Source organism: Lichenostomus cassidix, chromosome 13, assembly GCF_008360975.1.
Source record: "Lichenostomus cassidix isolate B80296 chromosome 13, HeHo_3.0, whole genome shotgun sequence".
NCBI lineage: Eukaryota > Metazoa > Chordata > Aves > Passeriformes > Meliphagidae > Lichenostomus > Lichenostomus cassidix.
In genome coordinates, this window is record NC_139494.1 from 9,129,924 (window position 1) to 9,154,665 (window position 24,742).

The 24,742-nt window shown below is 42.6% G+C and overlaps 2 protein-coding genes and 1 long non-coding RNA gene across 4 annotated transcripts in view; 1 reads left to right on the top strand and 2 right to left on the bottom strand.

Moving 5' to 3' along the window:
* SKP1 (S-phase kinase associated protein 1) lies at positions 1-9,353 on the bottom strand. Its single transcript, XM_085073544.1, has 6 exons — positions 9,223-9,353; positions 6,483-6,579; positions 4,162-4,235; positions 2,820-2,963; positions 2,022-2,162; positions 1-1,264 (listed from the first exon to the last, which is right to left on the bottom strand). The coding sequence occupies exons 2-6, from the start codon at positions 6,577-6,579 to the stop codon at positions 1,229-1,231; spliced, it is 492 nt and encodes a 163-aa protein (XP_084929670.1). The 5' UTR covers positions 9,223-9,353; the 3' UTR covers positions 1-1,228.
* Positions 9,266-24,742, top strand: part of LOC146431183 (uncharacterized) — a 25,171-nt gene continuing 9,694 nt past the window's right edge. For both annotated transcript variants that reach the window (XR_014854899.1, XR_014854898.1), the window contains exons 1-2: positions 9,266-9,405; positions 11,589-20,643. This is a non-coding gene — a long non-coding RNA (uncharacterized LOC146431183). The remainder of the gene's footprint in view (positions 9,406-11,588; positions 20,644-24,742) is intronic.
* Positions 19,831-24,742, bottom strand: part of PPP2CA (protein phosphatase 2 catalytic subunit alpha) — a 15,239-nt gene continuing 10,327 nt past the window's right edge. Inside the window, exons 2-7 of the mRNA XM_085073543.1 lie at positions 23,617-23,826; positions 22,951-23,124; positions 22,681-22,770; positions 22,227-22,388; positions 21,341-21,459; positions 19,831-20,590 (exon numbers count right to left, since the gene is read on the bottom strand). Coding sequence (XP_084929669.1) covers positions 20,518-20,590; positions 21,341-21,459; positions 22,227-22,388; positions 22,681-22,770; positions 22,951-23,124; positions 23,617-23,826 — 828 coding nt within the window. The 3' untranslated portion in view covers positions 19,831-20,517. The remainder of the gene's footprint in view (positions 20,591-21,340; positions 21,460-22,226; positions 22,389-22,680; positions 22,771-22,950; positions 23,125-23,616; positions 23,827-24,742) is intronic.

Here is a 24,742-nt window from a genome sequence, read left to right on the forward strand (position 1 = left end):
AAAGTTTAAAAGCCCTTTATTAATTCAGAAGTGAAACGCCAATATTTCAAGTGAGATAAGTATGTTTATTAAGGTTCATTCTACTCTAAGGTTTATACAGAGAATGGAATGCAATACAAGCTAAGAGCACACCTCAAAGATCTACCACACAACCCATCCCCTACTCCCTATAAGGGAACTGTAAAAAAAAAAAAAACAAAAATCAGAAAACCAGTTACTGTTTAACTAGTTGCAAGTGGCTTTGTCCAAAGAAGTTAAGCTTGATATTGCATTAGCTTTGTATGCAATAATTAAGTCTCTATAAGCTGAAGTATCACATACAGAGGCATAAGATTTCCTGTGGACACATGAAACCATGTTTTCAAGAGCTACATCACAAGGGTTCTTTAAAATTGCCTAAAAAACAGCCACTAATGGCATGCACAGGTCAATAATATTAACTTTGGTAATGTCAGTCATTTTTGGTCAAATCTGGATTCCACTTTAAACAGTAACATGTATAAAAACACACCCATCCTGTGCATAAAGCAACACACTTTATTTGCTATCACCTAGAGGCAGGTCTTCAAGACATGGCTGAAGTATTCAAATTTCACTGTCAGGAGCTTGCTTAGTACTAGATCATATTTTCACTAGTCTGTAAGGCAAGACTAAAAGGACAAGAAAGTGGTCAAATATTTAATTATTTTTTTTAAATGCAGGACAAGAACCATCTTGAAAATTATATAGCTTTAAGTAACACTAACTTTTTTCCACAATGTTTTTGTAAGAAATCCAGTAGCTTTTTTACATTATCTAGTTCCCCAAGACACATTCTGGTTTGTTTTTCTTTCTGAAGCTATCAATACCCTGTAAATACAAGTGTTTTGCTCTTCTTGAGGAAGAACTAATAGATGTTTTTATTTACAACAGTCAATCCTTAGCACTATAACTGGACTTCAACAGTTTCTAAGTGTAATGAAAATGATAACCTTAAGTGCTACTTCCCATACAGAATCCACACTTAGTTGTTTTATTCATTGCAAAGTAAAAAGACATCCAATTACACTAGTAAAAACTCAGATTTAGATTTGTACTCAAAAAAACACTACACATGCAAAGGGAACAATATCCTGCTAACACAACTTCATTTGCTGCTGCATTTGTCTAATATTAACAATTATGAACAGGGCAGTGCAACTAGTATTTGGAACAATCCTTACAGTGTTCGAGTGTCAGGCACAATACTTCACTTCTCTTCACACCACTGGTTCTCTTTACGTACCTGAAAGAGCAGTTTAACTGTTAGTATGTTGCTGTGAAATTCTAAGCCCTGGCTGTAAATTCCCGTAAGTATTGAGAATTATTTACTGCAGGGAGGCATGAACTTGAAACACCTTTAATTTTTCACACAGGTGTTGCAATTATAGTCAGTCTTCCAAACTGGTCTCTTTATCAGTATAAGTGAAATTTTTCATGCCTAGGTTTGATCAAATTTGAATTTTTTCCACCAAGTAAAGCAAATGGATCATCTTGTTTGTTTCATGTTTCTGTAAAAAGATACCTAAATCTACAACTCATTGCCTTGTATTGAAACAAGGCATCTTGTTCTGCTCTTTCCCAACTCTGCCATTTTGCAGTTGGTTAACTGGTCAAGTTTTAAGATCAATGAGTTTGCTACTTAGAGAACCCAAACTTACCTTTCCAGCCACATGCAGCAATACATCTTCAGCATTCCTACTACAGCTCCAAACCAGCAAACTAAGGCTGCCACAAACAATCCTACATGATTTCTTACCAGACATGCTGGAGCTAGAAAATCAATATACTTTGTTTTGACCTTTTCAGGTAATGGGCTACATACAAAGTGTGGTAGACACCAGTAAGTCTTCTACTAGTAGCACCCCAATTATGAGGAGCTGACACACTAGTTTACATTTATTGGTAACAAGTCTGTTGCATCACAAATTAAGTTATGAAGCACCACACAGTAATTCAGTACAAACAGCCAGCTAAATTATAATTAAATCCAGATCAAGTACCTGTGCTTCTTCCTCTTCAGTGAAGTCATTCTTAATATTGAATGTCTTGCGAATTTCTTCTGGAGTTTTCCCCTTAATCATGTTTGCAACTGTCTTGCATGTGACATCCAGCAAACCTTTGATGTCCAAGTAATTTGCAGCCTGCAGGAGAGTTTCCAGATTTAAAACCTCCCTATCAATATTCTGCCTCTGTAGATGTATTAGCAAAATTAAGTTCACACTGAAATTGTAGAATTTGCAAACTGTATGCAAACAGATCACCTCCACTTGGAGAAGCTTCCAGCTAGAACTTTCAACTGGCAAAAACTTGTTTGCCAAACAAAAGGGAAAGTCATTTGTATCATAAACACTCCCCTTTCTCCTCCTTCTATAAAGAGCTTTCAGAAGCCTGCAAACATCTACAGTCTTCAGTGTTGCAGTACTGTTAAATAGACAAGGCAGGCAATGTTGGCTCATAGGTCTGTACAAGGTACAAATTTTAACAGTGAAAGCTAGATTTTCATGCACAATTCCATTACTAGTAATAAGCCCTCAACTTGGACTCAAGAGCCACAAAAGACAGTGATATTCAGAAAAGTATACTGATTGATAAATGATCTGTATTAAGATTAGTGCCAGCATTAGGCTAACACCTATTAGCATTCCAACATCCTCAGCAATTTCAGCCAATATTTACCAGAACCACCTGCCCTCCCCATATACCCCCTTCCACTAAGAAGTATAAAGGCTTTATTTCTCAAGTGCATAACAGAGCTTAACTTCACAGGCACAGCCTTTGCACTTCTTGAGGACACTCACCAGAATGAGTTCAAAAAGTGTTCCTTGGTCTACTTTCAGAAACTCCTGATCCCACACAGGGATGTCATCTGTTCTTTTTTCTTTGTTCTCATCATCCTCAGGAGGAGGTGGATCATCCTTGTGATGGGTGCACCACTGAATCACCTAATTATGATTTTGATATTAAAGTTTTATCCAAGCGATTCTCCCATTACACCCCAACCACAACTTAACTTCATTTTGGAAGAAATGTACCTTTTTCTCTAGATTATATTAAAATATTGTATGAACATGCTCAAATCCCCAATATTTTCATTTCAGAATAATTGATCCCCAAACCCAGAGTACAACAGCTGTCACAAATCCCACCTGAGTTAGCATGTTAATTACTTAATCTTAAAAGCCAGCTGCTGATGCTATAAAGTTATTAGACCCCATGCTAACACACATGGGCTGTACAAAGAAAACCTGAGCTCCATTTTGCTGTGTTTGATCTGTTTGCAGAAACATACTTTGTATTAAGCAGACCACTACACAGGGGAAGAGTGCAGAGTGGTAATAGCTACCAGTAGGTCACGTTCACCCCAGTGCAAAGTTCACCTAGCAAGTTTGCCATTAGTCTTGTTTTGAGTTTTATTTGTTTGGTTTTTTTCTTGTTTGGGAACATGCAATCTTATGACACAGACAAAAGGAGCAGGGATCTGCAAGCAAAATCCTGTTCCATTTCACCCACCTGAGAGCCTTCACGAGTTTAAGTTATTTATGTGTCTGTTCACTAGGAAACAATTCGTAATCCTGTATTTGCCCCAGAATAGTCACAATAGTTTGGTGCTTATTTTGGAACGACTATTTCAAAGCAAAAAGTATCTTACACAACATTTCACTACTACACTTTTCCCCCTTGACCATGGTCTGTTAATGAATTTAATACCACTAAGTACACACAGCGTCTCTTAAGCACTGTCATTGCCACCCAGACACAGCTACTGCCAGTCACTCTCACCACTGACTGTCCCTTAATCCTTTCTCCAAACATTTGTATCTCATGAACAGCCACCTCCATTCACAGAATCCAATTAAAATCAGTCCTTTAACACCATGAAATGCCAGAGTGCACAGATGCCCAGCATCACTTCGGCACCCTAGGAAGCCTGCCTGGCCTCCAGCTGCTGTTCCAGGTCAACCCTGTATGTCCCCTGCCATTCCCTGCCTGCTGGCCTCAGCTTGTGTTCATGCATCTTCATTTGGCTAATCTTGTAGCACATGAAAAGCATTTTTTATTTAATAGTTCATAATTCCTAGCTCCAAGATTAATTTCACTTTTCTTTACTGCCATGCAGCACAACCACTTTCATCATCTTACCTTTTTTAGGATGGCTGCATTAACATTTGGAAGAGGGACTGGGTCATCATCACCTTCATCATCCATTCCCAAATCTAAAAATGGAAAGATGACTGAGCAATTGGCAGACAAAACCATTCACTGAACTGGGATGCTTCAACTCTCCACTATTTTGACAACACGGAGGCTGAATGATTGGTAGCAAAGGATCTCCAAAGTGTGAAGTCAGGAGCTTTTGGAAGGCTTTGTGGAGCTATGGCTGCATTATACATCCCAGGTTGTACCACATTAAGGCTAAGTGGCTGGTAAGACTGCCTGATCAAATGAGAGCATTTACAAACCATCAGCCAAGCAGTCACTTGCTAGTTCAGTGTTCTGGGAATGGGGAGGATGTTGAACAATCTGACAAACATTTGTGTATTTTTACCACTTACACAGTTTCAACCCAGAAGTTCCAATTGAGGGCTCCCATTCCATTTATTATTAAGTAAGAATTCAAATCTACTGTGGTAAATACAGCGTCTTTTCCTCTGCATGAGCAGTAAATACTGTAGCCACAGAGGTGCCATTCTGGCTCTGAATCACTTGTACTGATCCTGTACCAGCTGAAGAAATTCATGGTAATACAGCAGCACAAAACCTTCTACCAAAGAAAGTATTTATAAAGCATGCTTCTGACACTCTTTGTTTTAAAAGCTTGTCAGCATACTCCAGACAGATTTGGATTTGTCCCCTTGATATGATTAAGGAATCAAAGTAAAAACTAGGAGAAAAATATAATTAAAGTTTCAAATTGATATACAGAACAAATATCACATTAGCCATCTTTCATTAGATAAAGTGCTTTTTTTATTACCCAAATGCTAACAGTTGGATGACACCCTAGCTGTCAAAGACATCTTGTAATTAGTTATGTAACTAACTACACAGACCTTCAATCTTTACATGCACAGATGAGCCAATTCTACATCACCAAGGAACTTAACTTTTAAGAACATATGACCATCATCACTCATCAAATTTATACGTGATTAAAAAAAACATGTACTTCTGTATTTAGACAAGTCAGCTACTGTTATCAGTGGGATATTAAATAATGCTACTTTGTTTGAAACAACTCACAGATTCAGAACTAAACCACTGCCATTAAAGGATATAAAAAAATTCAAGCAGAATTCAAGCTGAAGTTTGGTCAACTCTGCTTGACACCTCTGAACCTGCAATTTCATCCATTAGCAGAAAATTGATACTTCATTGGTGGTCCCACGGTGCTCAGTACAACCCAACCTTTCAGCTCCTCCACCCTCAGCTGCAGCACCCAACACACAAACCATTAACTGATGTTTAACCATCTGCACTGAAAATGCATTTCACCTGTACTAGGAGACTGGTTCTCTCCCACATTAATAAGAAGCAAGTTTATGGTGCCCAACGTACACACTTCCCATGAATAACTTCCCTCCATCTCCAGCAGAGTCACTGAACACCAGCAGTGACACAGCTTCTGCAGGAGAAAACTGAGAATTGTGCTCCCAAATGTATTCCATTTCCTGTTTGCGTTGCCAGCCATGTTCAACAGCATCTTATTAACAGAACAAAAGTGTTCAATGCCTGACATAAGTCAACCTTATTTTTACTGGTCTTATAAGGTTTTATATATACAACCAGATAAAGATTTACACTCAAGAGCATAACATTAACTACATCTACAGAAATAATTGTTTCTAAGTTAATTCATGAATACATCCAAAAACTAGAAGAAACCATCAGTAAACAATGAGGATTTGCACTAGAGGGATTAGACAGTTTGCTCTGTATCCCAGCCATCTGGCAGATTTCCCCTCCCCCACCACGAGGTCTTTTGTTTCAAATTTATGTCAGCAGGAGATCAGACCTAAGTATTTATCCCAAATAATTTAACAACATACAGAAGCTCACAATACAGGTTTCACTTTGGCTCTTTATTGCATTGATTTATTATCTCCCACTCCATACAAGTGATATTTACATTCTACAACTGGTTTGTGTGATTAAATAAACTGCAGTTTTAAATATTAATGTTCTGTTTGCTTAACTCTCACAAACCTGAAGTAGACTGTAGGCAAGGCAGTGGGCTGCTTATATTTTAGTGGCTTCTCCGCAAGTGCTCTTAACTAAGGCTTTTTGCAAGAACACATCCAGCCAGAACAGTTTCAGCTACAACAGCAGAAGTTCTGGCTGCTCTGGCAGGAGACAGCAAGCTGCACCATAGACCTGGGAATCCTTTTTCAGCACAGTACCAGCTTGTCTCATCTGGTCACAATTCCTGTCCAAGAGGCTTCCTCATGGTCTCACACTCTTACCTTCCAGCATAGTCTTTATAGTCACAGACTGTTTTGCAATTTCCACATCCACTTCAAAGATTTCTCCATCTGAACTCTGCAGTTTAATTGAAGGCATCTACAAGAGAAGGACAGCTATTTCCATACAATATTCAGCAGATGTTACAAGTTCAGCTCACTCAAAGATGTTCATCACCTTGACTGTTTAAATTGTTTCTTCCCAACAGCAGACAGCCCAGTGCTACTTAAAACATATTCAGATTATTCACTGCTTGAATCAATAGCCCTAAATTCATTAATCCTCATGCTTAAGAAACAAGGATTGACTGAAGCCTAACACTAATTTAAGAACCTTTTTCTCAATCTGAAAGCATAAAATACACTGATTAGTCAATAGTGCTTGCATCTCTTTTTTTTTTCAGTACAACACTAGAGCTATCTTTCTCTTGAATTCATTTTCAACACTTCCAAGACACGACTTGCCTTCAAATCCAAACAACTGCTACTCACTTTGACTGCTCAAATGATGTCAGATCACAAAAGCAGTTTTCAAATGATAGCCTCTGGAACAGAATCATAACATCGAGGTTGGAAGGAATTCCCCTAGACAGAGTCTAGTCCAGCCTCCCTTGCTCCAGAGTTAAACACACCAGGTTACTCACGATGAAAGGCTTTCCTCCAGAAATGTACTTGGTTTTCTGAAGAGATTAAAAAGCAATAAGGAAGGCCCTTCAGCATTCACTACTGCTCTTGCAATGCAGGAAGTAAGATCAGTACTTTGTTACTGAGAGGAGAGCATCTGAGATGACCGTGCATTTTAACAAAGTCTCTCAAACAAACTGTAGTATGACCTACAATAAAGAGGCAGCTGGCTTGAAAGATGTCATTAGCAGAAACACAATCAAATTTTTCAAGAAAGCATCTTTCCAGATGTGTAACAACCCAAACACAGAAGTAAAGTACATGACACAGCAGCCAGGAGATTACAACTTCTGTCTGAAACTACACCTGCAGACTGTGGGGGCTATCACTGCACTTGAACCAACCCAGGGACATGATAAACACAACTGTTTGGCCACATAAATTTTATAAATTTGTTCTCAACCAGCTAGTAGGATGTGTTGCAAGCTCCTTTACCACTCAAAAATGTTTGTTAGCAGCAAACCATTGCAACAGTTTCCTCTTTTTTTTTCTTCGAGTTACCTGCTTCAAGATCACTGAAGCATTTGTTTGTACAGCCTGCAACTACTGTGAACTGCTCTGAGAACAAAGAATTTCAATTCAATTTCAATTACTTTTCAACTGTTCTTCCCCCACCAAACTTACAAGCTTTGCACACTAGCTCCTCACAGCAGTACTAGAGCTATCAACAGTTAATTAGCTGGACCACTTGCGGCAAACTTGCATTACCCTTTTCTGAAAGCTCATCAGTGAGGCTGAGCCTGACAGCCCTGTGCAAACCCAGGCCAAGGGAGGCTTGGCCAACACGTGTTACTAAGCAGCTCACACCAGCCCCGAGTCCTCATTGCTTTAATTTCCATTTGGCAGCAAGCAGCCAGTTAATGTTTACACAGCAATGTAACCCTATATGACAGTGCTACTTCTAATTAAGATGGGTGTTCTGGAGGGACACAGTCATGACTGCTCCAAAGGTATAAGTATATATATATACACACACGTACAAAACCAAAATCTGGATTAAAGTACAGTTTTGGGGTAGCAGTTTGAATGATGCTCTGGGAAAAAGTGCTGTAGGCACACATTTTAAATTTAATGCATCTGTTCTTGCAGTGACTGCCTGGGAGCACTCCAGAACAAACCCAGCTCCATCGCCAGCCTCCCTGTGCCTGAGCTTACATAATGCTGCACAACAGAGTCGGCCAGGCAGGGATGCTGCCTTAGCCAGGGCAGCCCCTGCAAGGATATTTCCCTCCCATCACCCAAACCTGCTTCTAACAAGACCTTTAGTTGTTACTGAGGGTCTGAAACAGGTAGAATGAAGTCAAACTACTGCCTTATCATTGACAACGCATCAGGATTTCATCCAAGTTTCTTTTTTTTTTTTTTTAATTATTACACAGAACTCAGATTCCTGAAAATTAGGGGGGGAAGTCATTTTTAACAAGCTGTAATACAGCTCTGGCAGGTGAGAGTCCCTGGGCACCAGCACCACTGCGTGACTAAGCAGACCAGTCCTAAAAGCTTTATTCGACAACAGCACAACAGGCTGGGAGCCGGGCAGAAGCCAAACCTGAATTACAGCGATAATTTACATGTCTAAGCCTCAAACGCCGAGCTCAGCCACCTACAGCTGCGGCAGGCAGCGCCATTCCGGATGGATGCCCGCTGCTTCCCCCTCGCCTCCCGCGTCACCGGCGGTAACCAGGAGCCGAGCAACGAACGCGCACCTGAGGCGCGGCCGCTCCGGGACACCGGGGGAGGGGGAGGCGGGAGGGAGGGGCAAAGCCGCCCAGGAGCCGCGGGGGGAGGCTCGGTCTGCGCGGGGGCTTCACTCACAAACCCCGCGGGCAGCGCTCCCCGCACCGCCCCCGCGGGAGCTTCATCCCCGCACGGCTCGGGCGGGCTCGGCCCCACCGAACCCCGGGAGCTCCATCGCCGCACGGCCCAGGAGCGCTCAGCTCTCCGCCCGCCCCCGCGATCACCCCACGGCCTCCCGACCCTCCGTCCGCGGCACAGCTCCGCGGTCTCCACACCGCTCCTACTTCCACCCCCGCGGCCCCCCGCCCCGCTCGGGCCTCACCGTGAGGCGGCGGCGGCTCCGAGAGCGGACCGTGAGGAGGCGGCGGCGGCGCTCAGGCCCGACTGCGGCGGCGCTTTTATACCGAGCGGGTGAGGGGGAAGGACCCGCCTCTCGCCGCCTCGCAAAGCCCGGGCTGCCCGCCGTGAATGCCTGAGCAAAACGCCCCGCTGGGGCTCCCAAACGGTAAAAACCAAAACTCGCGCCGCCTTCCGCGAGGTGCGGTGGTGGGAGAGGAGCCGAAACGAGTTCGAGGGGACGGAGCGGCGTGTGGCGGGTTTTTCAGGCAGCGGCGGGGCCGCGCCAGGAGCCGCACAATAGACGGAGGCCAAGGACCCCTCCCCGCGGCCTGAGGCGCCGCCGCGGGCCCGGCCGGGCCGCCGTGAGGGAGCAATGGGCCCGGTGGGGTCCCGGGTCGGGAGCGCTCCGTGCGGGCAGCGCCGAGCTCCCGTGACGGCGGAGAGCGCCGGTGCGGCCTGTGGTGTCCGGGGGTTGGCTCGGTGCCCTCCGGCGGCCCGCGGGCGCTGCTGGCACGGCGGGTAGTGAAATCGGTCGTTCAGGGTAACTGGGCTCACCCCAGAACGGCCACAGTGCGGGTTTTCCCTCACGGGGAGAAGGGCCGAGGGGGTAAGCGGGGTAAGGCTGCGAGTATCTGTGGCGGCCTCCCGCAGGGTAAACATGATGAAAGCCCATCGTCAGAGGCTGCTCCAGCGGCGGAAGACATCTTACCCGAAAAACAACATTGAGCAACCAGCTAGTTTCAAATTGTTCCAACAACAGCCAGCCTTCCTCAAGTGGAAATACGTGGGGGACCGTTCATGGAGCCAGAAATGGATTGAGCTCTGAGCGGTGCTCACGGCACATCTGCCCTAGATCCCGTCAGGAATTTTAGGCAGCTCCAGCTCAGGCCCTTACAGCATTTCCAGACACCAGCTGTGTAAGAAAACCCCAGGCCGAGGGGCAGAGCAGAGCTGGGTACCCAAACACAGCCCAGGCCTTCGTGTTAGTACAGCCCCACCTGAGCCCCGTGCCCAGCACAGGTGGGAGCTAAAAGGTCACCAGTGTGTGCTAGAAAGTGACAGGTAGTGGGTTTTCAGGGAAAATGAGATGTGAAGGGTTTTGCTCTGTAAGGAAGGGCAGGGTATGAAGCCTTACATCGCTGTGAGGTGTCCAGCACGTTGTTGTGCTGCTATCACAGCAGGTGTTCCATGCTTTGCTGCTGAGCCCAGTTTTGCATCAGCTCTCTGTGACAAAATGGCTTTCAAGTAGGCAAGATATTTACACAGTGGCAACACAGGATTCTGACAATTTGCTTTACTTCCAATCTTAAAGAAAAATGCTTTAAGAACCAAAAGTGTGATTTCACATCACTGGAAGCACACTGATACCTGCAACAGCACCACACTGCAGGGGGCAAGTACAGCATCATTTATAGCCTCAGGCAGCACCAGAGCAGGTTCAGGTTGGATATCAGGAACAATTTCTTCTCTGAAAGGGTTGTCAAGCAGTGGCATGGTGGTGGAGTCACCATCCCTGGATGTGTTCAAGAAACAACTGGACATAGCACTGAGTGCTCTGCACTGGTTGACAAGGTGGTGATTGGTCAAGGGTTGAACTTGAGGATGTTGGAGATCTTTTCCAACCTTAATGATTCTGTGGTTCTGTGCTAATTCACAGCCTTCCCTTCCTTTGGAGTCCCAGAGAGCCCCTGGCTGTGCATCCCACACCTTATTGAACAGAAGACAGCCAGACCCACTGGAAAGTATCTTCTAACATGAAGAATTTTCCCAGGATTCAAAATTTCTTAGTTCAGAATCTTCTTTTGCTCAGTTCAGCATCCAAGCCTCCCATACCTCCTTTGCTCCCTTCCCTTCCATCTGAGAGTAGACATAGAATCATTGAATATTAAGGGTTGGAAGGGCTCTTAAAGCTCATCTGCTCCCACCCACCCTGCCATGGGCAGGAACACCTTCCACCATCCCAGGTTGCTCCATCCAACCTGGCGTTGGACACTTCCAGGGATGGGGCAGCCACAGCTTTGGGGGACCTGTGCCAATGTCTCTCTCACATAACAAGTGAGAACACAACTAGAGAAGTATTTAACATTAAATACCTTGTTGGTTGGGGCTGATTCTTTGGAGGGATGGAAGACTCAAATACAGATTCTTAGCCAGGAAGGACCTCCTAGACAGCCAGGCTGTTCTACATCAGAGCATATCACTTAGAACAGGCCTCTATAAATTCCAAAGAACTGTTGGAGATGACTGCTTAACAAGGGAAGCTTGTTCCAGGGGCTGTAGGATGCTGAGCAGCTTGTTAGTCAGAGCAGACTTGAATATGACTCTGAGCAACCTGATCTGACTTTGCAGGTGGATCCAGGTCACCTCCATGGTACCTTCCAGGCTGGATTATTGTGAGCTTCTGTAATGTGTGCTCCCCTGGAACTCTTCATAACAGGTGAGTGAGCAGCCAGAGGGGGCAGGTGATGCTTGACCGCTGACTCAGACACTAACAGAAGTTCCTCAAAGATCCTGGTATTGGTAACCACATAAGCTCTTTGTTCACCATTTAATAGGACCTAGTTTTCATTTTTAATTTATATGTATCTCATATCTAGAGTGTGAAGCCTCCAAACTACATCCAATGTGACTTTTTGGTTGTACCAGCATCACATTTACCTCTTTCTTCCTCAGTCACTCCATCTAATACTCCAATGCTGAATATCACATTCAGTACACTAAAAAACACTGCCTTTATTTCCCTTAAATGATTAATTTTTTATTTATATTAAAACTCCTTGGTTTAGAGAACCAGATAATGACAGGAGGTGGTCTGTGGAAAACATATCTGCAAATTCTAAATCCCCTTTCCCAATGTTGTCAAAGACCAAGGTTTCTGATTTGGCTCATGACCAGCGAGCACAAGCTCACAGACTGCAAATCAGGCTCAGCAAAGGGGGGATGGGGTTTGCTCTCAAGACAAATCTAATGGAATCTAGGAACAGGCAGAAAGCTGAATTCCATGCTTAATTATAGTTGTGATAAATTTAAATTCAAAATTATACTACTGATGAGCTATATACTTGTTACTGCTCTCTACAGCTTTCCAAATGAGAAAATTCTGTCCTCGGTGGACTTTGAATTCTACTGTTGAATCAGAAGTCTGGGAAAGTTAAAACAGCAAAAACACCCCACACCCCAAAAAGAGGCAGATGGCTGTCATAGATATGCCGTAATCACACGACAGCACCTCCCACTGTGCCCTACATATCATACAATGAACCTCCCCAGCCACTCCAGATGCTTCCCGTTATCTGTCGTGAAAACGCAGCTGCTGCGGCAGCGATAGCCCGAGTCCTGTGAGTCAGTCAGTATTAATGGCACAAAAACCCCGTCCTTGGATAAAGCTGCGAGGCAAAGAACAAGATTGCTTACAAAAGGGGGATGCCCCATTTCAGCTGTTCTGCACATAGGTAATGATTGCACTGCAAACAATCCTAAAGCTGAGCATTGCTTCCCTGGGTGCAGAGAATCACACCATGTATCAGCCATGGGTAAATTACAATTAAGGGCCTTTTACCACTGAGGAGATGGAGGAGGAAGGGAGCAGCATAACACCAAAGCAAATACCTGAAAAGATTGGAGCAACTGAGCTTGATTTAACGCTTAATCAGATCCAGAAGAGCTCTGACCTACATACTCACAGCATCCCTGGGCTGCGGGTGCAGCCAGCTGAGCAGCCATGCAGCTGCAGGGGGAGAGGGTTTAACGCACTGAACGTGAGGGAGCCTTCTGGACACAGCCCTGCATCTGCTTCACAGCCTCAGGTTCCCTTCCTGGATGTTTCTCTCAGGCAAAAATTACTGTGCCCCCCACTCTTCAGAGCACCTCACATTCCACTTTGACAAAGAAACAGGATTTTTTTTAGCTGCTAGTGGTGATTTAGAGACTGTGGAGATAACACACAGATTATTTTTCAATACAAATGTGATGTGGTGGTGTCAAAGTCTAGTGACAATTGGGCTTGAAAGAGCTCAGCTTTGCTCCATTGACCAGTTGGAAAAATCCACCAAACTTGTCGTGGATTCACTGAACCAGGGAGAGCAAGCCAGGGAGACAGCCAGGTATGACCATGGAATCTGAAAAAGAGCCTAATCTACATGTAGGGGAGAACGAGACTTGCTGCAAAAGTACTCTTTTTTTTCAGGAACACAAAAGATCAGGAACACAAAAGATCATGAACATTTTTTTAAAACAAGCAGCCATATCAACAAGTTTGAAAAGAATTGAACTGACTGGTTCAGTGTAAAATCAGAAAACATCAGAATTATTCATGTGAGAGAGATGATAAAAAAGCACTGCCGAGCTCAAAGGCCCGTGCCACTGTTGTTTAAAGCAGTCTTGGAACAATGCAGCAGCAGAAGAGGAAAATTCTTGTTCTCATAAGTCTGAAAAAGCTAATTATATAAAAAGCTAATTGTTGCATTTCCACTTAATCAAAACTTGTATCAAAGCAGCATCCTTGAGAAGGTGTCACTTTTCATTTAAGTTGTACCCCTGCAATGTGAAATGGTGGGTCGCAGAGCCCAGCACTTGTGTACAAGTCCAGGTCAAAGAATCAGAGAATCCTAGAATGGTTTGGATTGGAAGGGAACTTAAAGCCCATCCAGTTCCAGCCCTCTGCTGTGGACTAGACCAGATTGCGCCAAGCCCTGTCCAACCTGGCCTTGAACACTTCCAGGGATGGGGCAGCCACAGCTTCTCTGGCCAACCTGCGCCAGGGCCTCAGCACCCTCACAGGGAAGAATTCCTTCCCAACATCCAATCTAATCCTGCCCTCTGTCAGTTTGAAGCCATTCCCCCTTGTCCTATCACTCCAGGCCCTTGTCCCAAGTCCCTCTCCAGTTCTTTTGTCGCCCCTTTAGGCACTGGAAGAAGCTCTAAGATCTCCCTGGAGCCTTCTCTTCTCCAGGTGGACACCCCCAGCTCTCCCAGTCTGTCTCCAGAGCACAGGGGCTCCAGCCCTGGAGTAGCTCCATGGCCTCCTCTGGTCTCACTCCAGCAGGCCCATGTCCTGCTGATGTTGGGGGTCCCACAGCTGGACCCAGCACTGCAGGTGGAGACTCTGAGAGCAGAGTAGACACCAATGGACTGACAAAATCCAATAACTAAATCCTGTCAAGCAGGTACCAAATGAGATTTTATCAGCTTCTATTTCTTCTTCTAACACTGCTCATAGTCCCCTTACATAACATTGGGGATTCGAGATAGTTTAAAAAACTAAAGACAGAGAGGGGGAAGACTGAAAATAGAAACACCTACCTCAAACCTATTTGCAGCATCTAATTCCTAACCTCACCCTCACTCTACCTCCCCATACTTGAACACTGATTTTTTTGTACCAGTTGTGCCCTGGCATCTTTTGAAATCATCTGGAGCACTCTGGAGGAGCCAAGCCCGGATCCTCTGGCGGCTGAGCGTGAAGGTCACCAACCTCCAGCCACATTGGAGCCAGTGCGTGCCTCAGCCTCGCCGGCAGCAGAGGTTCCCGGCCCTGCCGGGTCACGACAGGCGGGGCAGTGCCACGCGGTGGCGCCGGGGCTCGCTCCGAGGGACGGGAGCGTCAGCGAGCTCAGCCCCGGAGAGATGCCAGCCCGGGCATTCCAAGAAAATGAAAAGAGCAGGCTTTCTGTACGTGGCCTTGAGAACGACCTTCAGTGGTACCGGATAAAATTGTGAATATCCTTGATATAAGCACGAGGGGAAGGGAACTGGGTTAGCCTTACAGGGCTGCCTGGCACTGGTCTCCAGCGCTGGAGCTGTTCAAAGTCCAAAAAGCATATTCTGGGCTGGTTCTGACGCCACAGATGATAACGAGCAGTTGCTTTGAGGTTTCAAAGTCCATGGGAATAAGTATAGCGCGCTTCAGATGTCAGACATTTTAAAATGCATTCAAAGCATTTTAAAGAGAGATTCCAGGGGGAAAGGGACAGTCTGATAACATTTTGAGATGGCTGAGCTAAAGCTGCATAAACTCATGACCAGACAAACAGAACCCATCACCAGCCTTTCTCTCTCTCTCCTATGAAGCTGTGGCACCCTCTCCCCTGGGCATTGTCCCTGCTCCAGCAGCAACCGGCTGTGTTCCTCTTCCCTGAGGACAAACACAGCAGTGGAAAAGGAGCAGAGCTGCCTGTAAAGTGGGTCAAGCGTGGAATTAAACACCCACCATAGGATACTCCCAGACAGGGCTTCTCCAAACCCCCCCTCCCCTTCTTCGTTGTAAAACAAGGAAGCAGAAGAGAGCAGCCGTCACTGCCCACTCCTGCACTGATGGCCATGATAAAGAAGGTTTTTCACAGCAAGCTTTATAGTTAGGCTGGATGTGGGGGTTGTTTTCTCAAACTCGTGAAAAATAAAGGCAGTTGGGAGCCAGGCTAAAACCCTTCAGCCCAATCGATCATGCAATTATCAATGTAAACAGGACACTCCTCTTTTACAGTTCAGCACTTTCAGTTTTAAAGGCATAATCTGGAAAACAGCTTATGGATTTATTGACATTAAAAACCAAACTAACTAAAGCAACAAAAACAACCCAAAAGAACCTAACCTCCAAAAATCCAGATGTGTTTGCGGGAAATCTGCTGAGGAAGATGTATACAGAAGTCAAGATAACAAAAAGCAAAGATTTAGTTTAACTTATACAACCTTGTGCAATGATACAAGTAGCTGCAAAAAGGAGCATTTTCTCCTCAAAATCACTTTCCTGCAAGTTTTGATGCAGGATGCTCACCCTGATCACACTACTCCTCTTCTATCACCAGTCCCAGGTACTATTAGCAACTAATGTCTTATACATTATTTATACCAGCAGCCATCATTTTAGTCTCCATCCCAAAGCAGTTCTGTTCACCAGAGAGTAATTAAGAGATCAGTAGTTCAACCCATCTTAAAAAATAAAGCTTTTAAGCTGCAGCACAGGTTTTAAAAGGCTAAAACATGCAGCACCGCTTAATTTAAAACCAAAAGTGTTGTTTCAGCCTTTTTTCCCTGTCCATATGCCAAAGCACTCTGGTCCCTTGCTCAAGAGAGCAGCCTGCCTTTATTCTCATCCAGAAGGAGTAGAGCCAAATGAATTAGAACACCGAAATAACTTTTTGTAAAACCACAGAAGGCTGACTCATGAACTGCTGACTCTGCAGGGCTTTGTTGGTGTGTTCATGGGTACTGAAAAGATTTCTACACAGTCCAGTGTGATTTTTACTTAACACTTTACCTGTTTCCAACCTTTTCCTGGAACTTGCATAACACCAATACTCTGTGTCATGATTGCTGCAGCACACAGAAGGCACCCAATGCCTCCTACAAGACTTCAAAAATCACTGCTTGCAGACATTTTGCTCCAAAAATCTGAGCTCATGCAAATCCCAAGTACGGTTGCAAAAAATATGGAACATGTAAAAAGCCATTTCTCAGGCAAATTTTGCTCTAACCTACATGAAAACCCCTAAAACACATCAAGAGTTTCCAGGAGTGCTCCGCATCCAGACAAAACAAGCTGCAATTAGAGCAATAAATGAGTATGGAACAGGTGCACAAGGAGGTGGTGAGAGTTGAGGCACACCTTCAACTCCCAGAATTTGGAGCAGCATTTAATTTGAAATTCAAAATTGTGATCCCAATTGCATCTTCTTACAGACCATTTTTCGTAAACGAACAAGAGTATTTATTCTTCAGCCCCCTCCCAAGTTCACAGCTCCCCCAAGAGCTAGAACTGCACTCCACTATTACTAAGGAAATGAAAAGGTGAGAAGGGGAGAAGAATGTGTTTATTGAAAACACATTGGCCTATGAAATAAGACCCAAAATAAACCCAGCACTTGCATAACAGTTTGGTTTTATCTTATACAGGAAGAAATCCTTTAAGATTCAGGCTGAATTTTTGAATTGTCAGAGCAGACTTTGTCCCAAGGCTCTTAAAACACAATTGCTTTCTGAAAAGGACTTTCAGTGTTTCAGTTTACTACTACAATTTTTTTTGTTTAATCCTCTCCCATGGAACATGGATTGATGGCCATTGGCATCTCTCAGCAGCTTCTGTTTCCAGGTGGACTTTTGACAGTAACCAGATCAAGATACGGGTAGGTAAATGTCACAGCTTTCATTCGCAGGATGTCTCCTCACCACCTTTTCTGCAGGGCAGAATTTGTTACCATCCAGACACATGGGGAAGGAAGTAATGCTCTGTCTGCACTCTCCCATGCATCCAGTATCTTGCCAGGGTATTATCAGATCTAAACCAGGTAACATTGGCCAAGCACTCAGAGCAGGGATACTGAGTGTGTAGGGAAGTGTCAGCAGCTAGAAACAATCCAAAATGAGCACCAGGTGACAGCCGTGCACACTGGTTACCTTGGACAAACATCCATCTACAGAGGCAGCTCAGTCACCAACGGAGCAAGGACAGGCAACAGCCAGCCCCAAGCTCCAGGGCTCTGTAGAGAAGGGGCCATAAGCAGAGGAACAAAGCACAGGATGGAAAGAGGAGAAGAAACACGTAGAAAGAGGGTGAAGGAGGAAAAAAAATCTGGCAAATCCATACACCTATGTATGTGTACAATACTTATTTTGTCTCATTTTAATTTAATGGGCTCTTAGCTCAGGACAGGCCTGCATCACTGCAGGGTGCTCACTTTGATATTATGAAATGAAAAATGCAGTATGAAAAGCTGAAAACCCTCCCCCCTTTGTCCACCAAGATTCTCCTGGCTCTAGGCAAGGGCTGAGAAAGAAAAAAAGAGCAGTTCATGGAAAAGTGTAATTTCATTCCCAACTGCTGATAATCTAGCCCTAAGGTCAGCCCTCCCCGCTAAGAATGGGGTGTAACATTCCCACCTTAACACTGAACCACCACAATATGGGATTTCCAGCTACTCCTATTTTGCATGTTATGGAATGCAGCAGTAGTTGTAGAGATGGAGGAAACATCACCAGTGATCTCCAAAACATGCTCACAGGCTGAAGTAAAGGAAGTTTTCTGCAGGTGAATTTATCTCTCAGCTACTAATCAATCAAACCCTAATTATTTATGTTTGAAGCTCTGCTTCTTCCTCTTCAATCTTCCATACATGCTTTTAGCTGGCTAGTGCTCCATCAGGGTAACCAGTTTTTTTCTTTACAATGTGGTTTTCTCACTGGAATCTTCACACAGACCGTCACAACATAATTATAGAGGAAAGCACAAAAACTGGAGCGACTCCAACATTGTCCATGGACTTTACTAACAACCACTTGGATCTGTGTACAGAAACTGAAGCAAGGAAAGGACTGCTCCCCGCCAGAGCAGATGAGTCACACCAATTAAAGCAACAAGGAAAGCAGAAAATAGGGCAAAGTCATTCCTTTTGAAGGAATGGTGTCAATGAAAGCACAAAGTCTCATCTGCACAAACACAGAGAAAGACAAGCGATAGGAATGGAACGTGAACTTCTCTCCTCAGCAAAGGATTTTTTTAATAGTGATCAAAGCAAAAGCTCCCAATATACTAAAAAATGCCACTTCAGATGCACTTATTTTTAGCATGCACTTCTTCCTGTAAGAGATCAAACTACAGCAGTGAGCTCTCCAGAAGATATTTGGAATCCTACCTACTGGACAAAGCTCAAATTTTGCTGAAGAAAAAGCAACCACTTGAGCCCTTTTGCAAGCGGATAAAGTAATGCTTGGTGAAATGCATCATCATCTTTGCAAGTCAAAGAATCAAGTGGTCTTTGAGCTTTTCAGAAAAGCCAGAAAGCCCCAAAAAGCATGTCTAGGACTAAACCTCCAGGTGAGTTGGACACTTGCAAAATTTCTGTTTGTTCCCTTAGAAACAAGCAGTGTAAAAAACAAACCTCCATGTTATTGCAGAATCTACAGTGTGCCCAAGAAATTTAAAGTCTCAAACAATATGAATATTAAGAGTCCTTCTATTAAGTCAACAGACAGGTACATTGTTTGGATGTGCCCAAGAAGTTTCAAGCACAAGCCTTAAGAAGGCTTAACATTTGAATATCTGTTTTGAACCAAATAATCAAATCAGGGTTCCAATTTTGAACCAAGCTAGTAGAAAGGAAATATTTAAACAGAAGTTCACATAAACCACATACCACTGTTTTTCAGAATGGAAGCTTGGGCAAATACACGTAGTACTATACTTCAAGTTGTTTCCTTTAATATTTAGAAAACTGGTTTTATTCTTAGTTTTTCAGAAAAATTACTTTTTAGCACCTACATTGTAAATGACTCAAACTTAGATTTACACTTGAAATAAAGCCACACACAATCAATTAAGTGATCCTATATTCTTCCATTTCTGAGTATTTCATTAGAGCACCAAGAGGGAAAGAGCAACATGTGAGTAACCGGTGAGCTGTTCTCAGCTGTGAGACACAGGCCCAGGTACCTTCCTGGGACAGGATTCAAAAGATCAGAGTTTTCCAGCACACTCCAAATCACCTCAGTTTTAGTTATTTATAAGGTGGAAATTTCTATGCAAGTTTATAAAACCCATCCAGCTACATGTTAGTTTATTAAACCACAGTTGACCTGAGATGCAATTAGAATTTTGACATTTTTCCATACTTAGTTCACAAGTTTATTATGAAAAACACCGCAGCTCTGTCCTGCAGTAACATTGTTTTACAGAAAAAAACAGTTCTGTTCAAAGTAATTCACTATCCTTGGACAATTACAAGGGACAATATGGTAGGGCAGAGTGGAAAAGGGAACTGAGTGCAGACAAAAAAAAAAAAAAAAAAAAAAATCAATACAATTAAATTAAACAGTATTCCCTGAAAATAAAACAAACAGTTTCAGAACAAATATGAGGCCTTGGTACTTATTTTAAAAATGTTCTTTAAGCTTCAATGATTGTTTGCTGCTACCCTTATCTACAGTCATGCTGAATAAAGCTATAGCTAAATGGAAAGTTAAATGTATTCACGAGGTGTTAATGTCTACATCTTATTATTTGCAGTCTCTCAGAGAAAGCAAAAGTAACTACAAATAGCGCTATGCCAGAAACTGGTTTCTTGACCAACAATGTTGCTTCAGCATGCAATGAACTGGTTCATTCTAAAGTGGTCACAGTTGTTGACGACAAGAGGCTTTGTATTGAATATGGCACGTCTTTTGGTCCATGTGAAAACAAAGTTTGAATGTTAAATATTTTCTGACACTTTGGAGTTACTGTTGCTCTTCCCATTTTCTTTAGGTCAACGTATGGTTCATGGCAATACTGTACAGGTCTAAAATCTCTTTACAGGAAGTAGTCTGGGGTGCGACGAGTAACATGCGGTTCACCTCTACGCGGTGCTGGGTCGAACTGCAAACTGAAGAGCACAGAAGACATCAGTGAAAACACAAGAGCTCAGCTTACATTCAGGTATGTTATAGCCCTGAAGTACAAGAGCAGTGCTTTAACACAGGTGAGTCTTTACAAGTTTTATCAACCAAGTTAAGTCTTCTAGAACAAGTGTTCAAGCTCTGCCACTCCTATTAGTATGTACTTATAACCATTTAAAATTCCTCTTATCAAGAAGGTCAGGAGAGAAATGACTTTCAGCTTGAAGACTCAAACTGGTCAAACATTTAGAAAGCTGAAGTCTCCAGTTATTATCAAAGAGGGCAGTTTGCACAGTGCTTTTGCCTCATTTACTAGTGAAGTTGTTGCTGCAGTAGTTAATTAGAAATCTCATCCAAAAAGCTTTCAGAATTTGAAGATTCCAAAAGTCTCTTGCCTGAAACGAACAGGAGGGCATTACCTTAGATGTGACAGACTACTCCTGCTCTCAAATGACATCCCTACAACAGCAATTCATTAAACCCCAGGTCGTTATACAAAACAAAAATGAGGAGTCTCACTTCAGTCTGACAGAGAAGATCTCAACAGCAACTGTTCCACAGGTTTGACTCCAAGACTTTAACTGTGACTAACCAAACAATTCCATACTCATTCCACCTCCCAAAAGCACAGATGGAGAAAAACCCCCATATCGTAACACAATAATTAAGTGGTATCTTGCTACAATAACTATTTTAAAATCATGGGCAATGTAGTTCTCATTTTTAAATATACTTACAAGGAGTATTTTAGAGTATCATCAAGTTCCATAATTGCAGCCTGGTTGCCACAACGGTAACAATAGTTTGGAGCACTGAAAATTGTTACTACATTCCGATCATGGCACCAGTTGTACCCCTGGAGAGGAAGGAAAAAATAATGATGACAACCAGGTTTGCTATCCCATGTAACCACCTCGCTACAAACCAAACTTTTAATGCACACAGCCCTTAGTGGCATTTTTAGGGTCATTTTAAATAATCTTTTTTTCTCTTCTGGAGAAAAAGGGTAAAAAGGAATTCTGGCCTTCCTAGGTTGCTTCCTACTAGTAAATATGAGCTAGATACAAAAAAAAAAAAAAAACCAAAACAACAAACCAAAAAACAAACTACCTAGTAGCAAGACTTCTCCATTGCATTAGCATTAAATAGTTAAAACAGGAATTTTGAAGTACACAATCTACTTTGAACCTTCAACTGTGACCACCAAAACCAGAATCCAGACATATATTTAAAAATCTGAACTGCCAGAAGTAACTAGGAGGCCAAGAACAAAAGCACACATTCAAGGCAAAAATCAAAAATACACCTTTTTTTCAAGTAACACCTTTTTTAAGAACCTTTTTATTTACACAGCAATGCAATACCACATCTAGTACCAAAGCCTGGTTTGGGATATTCCTTTGTATTTTCAGGAAAACAAGGCCAAAATAAATGTTACTCCACTGTCAAACTGAGACACTCATTTAGTAGCATGAGAATATTGTCAAGGTCAAGTTTCTGGAAGACTCTCAACTGGATCATCAGCTGTCACAGCAGCATATACACATCACTGACACACAGAGCACGGAATTAATGGACGAAGGAGACAATCCAAAGTTTGAACACACAGACTGTCCTGCTCACCTCCATTACCAACTGATGAGCTCTTGAAACCAACGTAAGGCCATTAGCATGGTTAAAAGTTTCTGAAATATCCTGTCCAAATGTGTAACCTGCACCTCGAGGAGAAATGCCCCAGCCACCACGATCATCTGGATCTGACCATAGCAAGTCACACATTGGACCCTGTAAGAGATGTAGATGATGTTTCAGAGGTGAAGTGCAGAAAACCAAAACCAAACAAAACTACAAAAAAACCTGCATACACACCACCCCTGCACAACTCTTGGGAGACTTAATATGTTTCTTTCTTTAAGCAAGGAGATGCCCCTCACTTTGCCTTCAAAAAACCAGAACAGGAAGACAGGCACTTTAATATTGCTAAGATGATTTGAATTTCATTTTCAGCCTGTGAACTCAACCCCCAATATATGCTGAATCATAAATCTCATTAGCTTAGAAAATTGTTTTTCAGTACCTCATGGGGAACTTCCTGCAAACGATCAAGTGCTCTGATGTGATCCAGTGTATCTATTGATGGAGAGAGGCCACCATGTAGACAGAAAATCTGCAAGAGTTAAGTTACATGAAGCTTATTTACATTAATCAGTGCAGTTAGAATGGTTTAGAATGAATGATTAGGAGAAAGTCTGCATGAAATTCCTTTCAAGATGAGAGCTGACAGAATGCAGTCTTAAAAGCTCCCTTTACAACCAAAAAGATTTAACTTTGTCAAATGTCAACATACCTGGCCATCCACCAAGGCAGTTAGAGGCAGGTAATCAAAAAGGTCTGTAAAGTATTTCCAAACATTTGCATTTCCATATTTCCTTAAACATTCATCATAGAAACCATAAACTTGTGTGATTTGCCTGCTTTCATGGTTCCCTCGAAGAATTGTGATACGTTCACGGTAACGGACCTAAACAGAATAGTTTATTTTAGAGGCATCAATGAGTCACTCTTCCCCAGAACAGAATTTGCCCTCCTCAGTCCCTGCCACACATCAATAAAACAATTAAAACCAAACCCTTCTGCAGATTCAATTATAACCTTTGGGGGGGGGGAAGAGTAATTTATTCAAATCTTCAACTGCCAAACACTTTTGAGATTAATTACAAGTTGTATTTATTACTACTAGTGGACTTCACCTGTGCATTAAACTGATCTCTCCAAAAAGATTTCTACTTAGACAAGTAAAAAAATAAACTCAGCGCTCATTTTAGATAAAGCTCAGGCTTGCACCTGAACAATCATTTCTTTTAAAGAAGTGACTTAGAAAACTAAGACAGCCAACAAGTCAGTTTTGATACCTTTAACACCAATGCAGTGAAAATCATAATAGATATTAAGTGTAGTCAGGCTGGTAATTATATATTTTATACAAAACTGTATAGCTGAGTAGAAAAGTTACCTTAAGAGCTACAAGCAATGTGACTGTTTCAACTGAGTAATATCCTCTGTCAACATAGTCCCCCATAAACAAATAGTTTGTGTCTGGTGATTTGCCTCCAATTCTGAAAAGTTCCATGAGGTCGTGAAATTGTCCATGGACATCTCCACAGACTGTGACTGGACATCGCACTTCTTGTACGTTGGATTCTTTTGTCAAAATTTCTTTAGCCTACAAAACAAAAAAAACACGTAAATTGAGTTTGTCTATGAACAGCCACTTTATTCAAAGTACACTCTACCACTTCCAACTCTCTGCCACCTGCTCTCTTTAGGAGCTCTTCTCCCTTCCTTCTCTGAAGCACTTGACATAAAAGTTTGTCTTTACCTAAAACAGCATTTTGCATTATGAAACCTCATATTAGTAATTGGGTAGCTTTTTTTACTCCTTGAGGATGGTATCTTAAGTAAAACTTCAGACTTTCTATCAAAATGGTTATGCAAAGCATGAAACAATAATCATCACTACTGGAACTTAAAAAGTTTTGAAGTATTTGGAAAAATTACATGTAAAAATCCTGCCAACATCTTACCTCCAAAATGCCAAACTCAGACAATGCCAAAACACTACCAACACCTTGCCACCCATCTGTACAAACATCTCCAACCCACCTGCAAGGCAGGGATGCCTACATGAAGCAGAATGAGAACCAACATCCAATGGTATCAGCAATTAGCCTGCGCAGGTAATGACCTGCTCTGTTTCTCTATAAGTTTTGTGATTAAACACAGACTAACAACATCAAGTTATGTCTTTATAAACCAAAGCCGGGATCTTTTTTTCCCAAAAAATTGTGTATATGGAAGTTGTAGACAAAGGTAAATAGGCTAAATATAGCACCAGAAAGGTAATTTTGAAATAATGCAAGACAGTTGTTACAGTTTGTTCTCAGAACAGTCACCAGACACATGCCACAATGATTTTCTAAATCAAAAAGGTATTAGATATATAAATAGTAACAAGTTTACTCATTACCATCTACAAAGATTTCTCTGTTTTTAAGAGTCAATGCTCCTATTCAAAAAGAATCCTTTTTTACCTCATTACCTGAATGACAAGAGAATACATTAAAACTATATTCTATTCT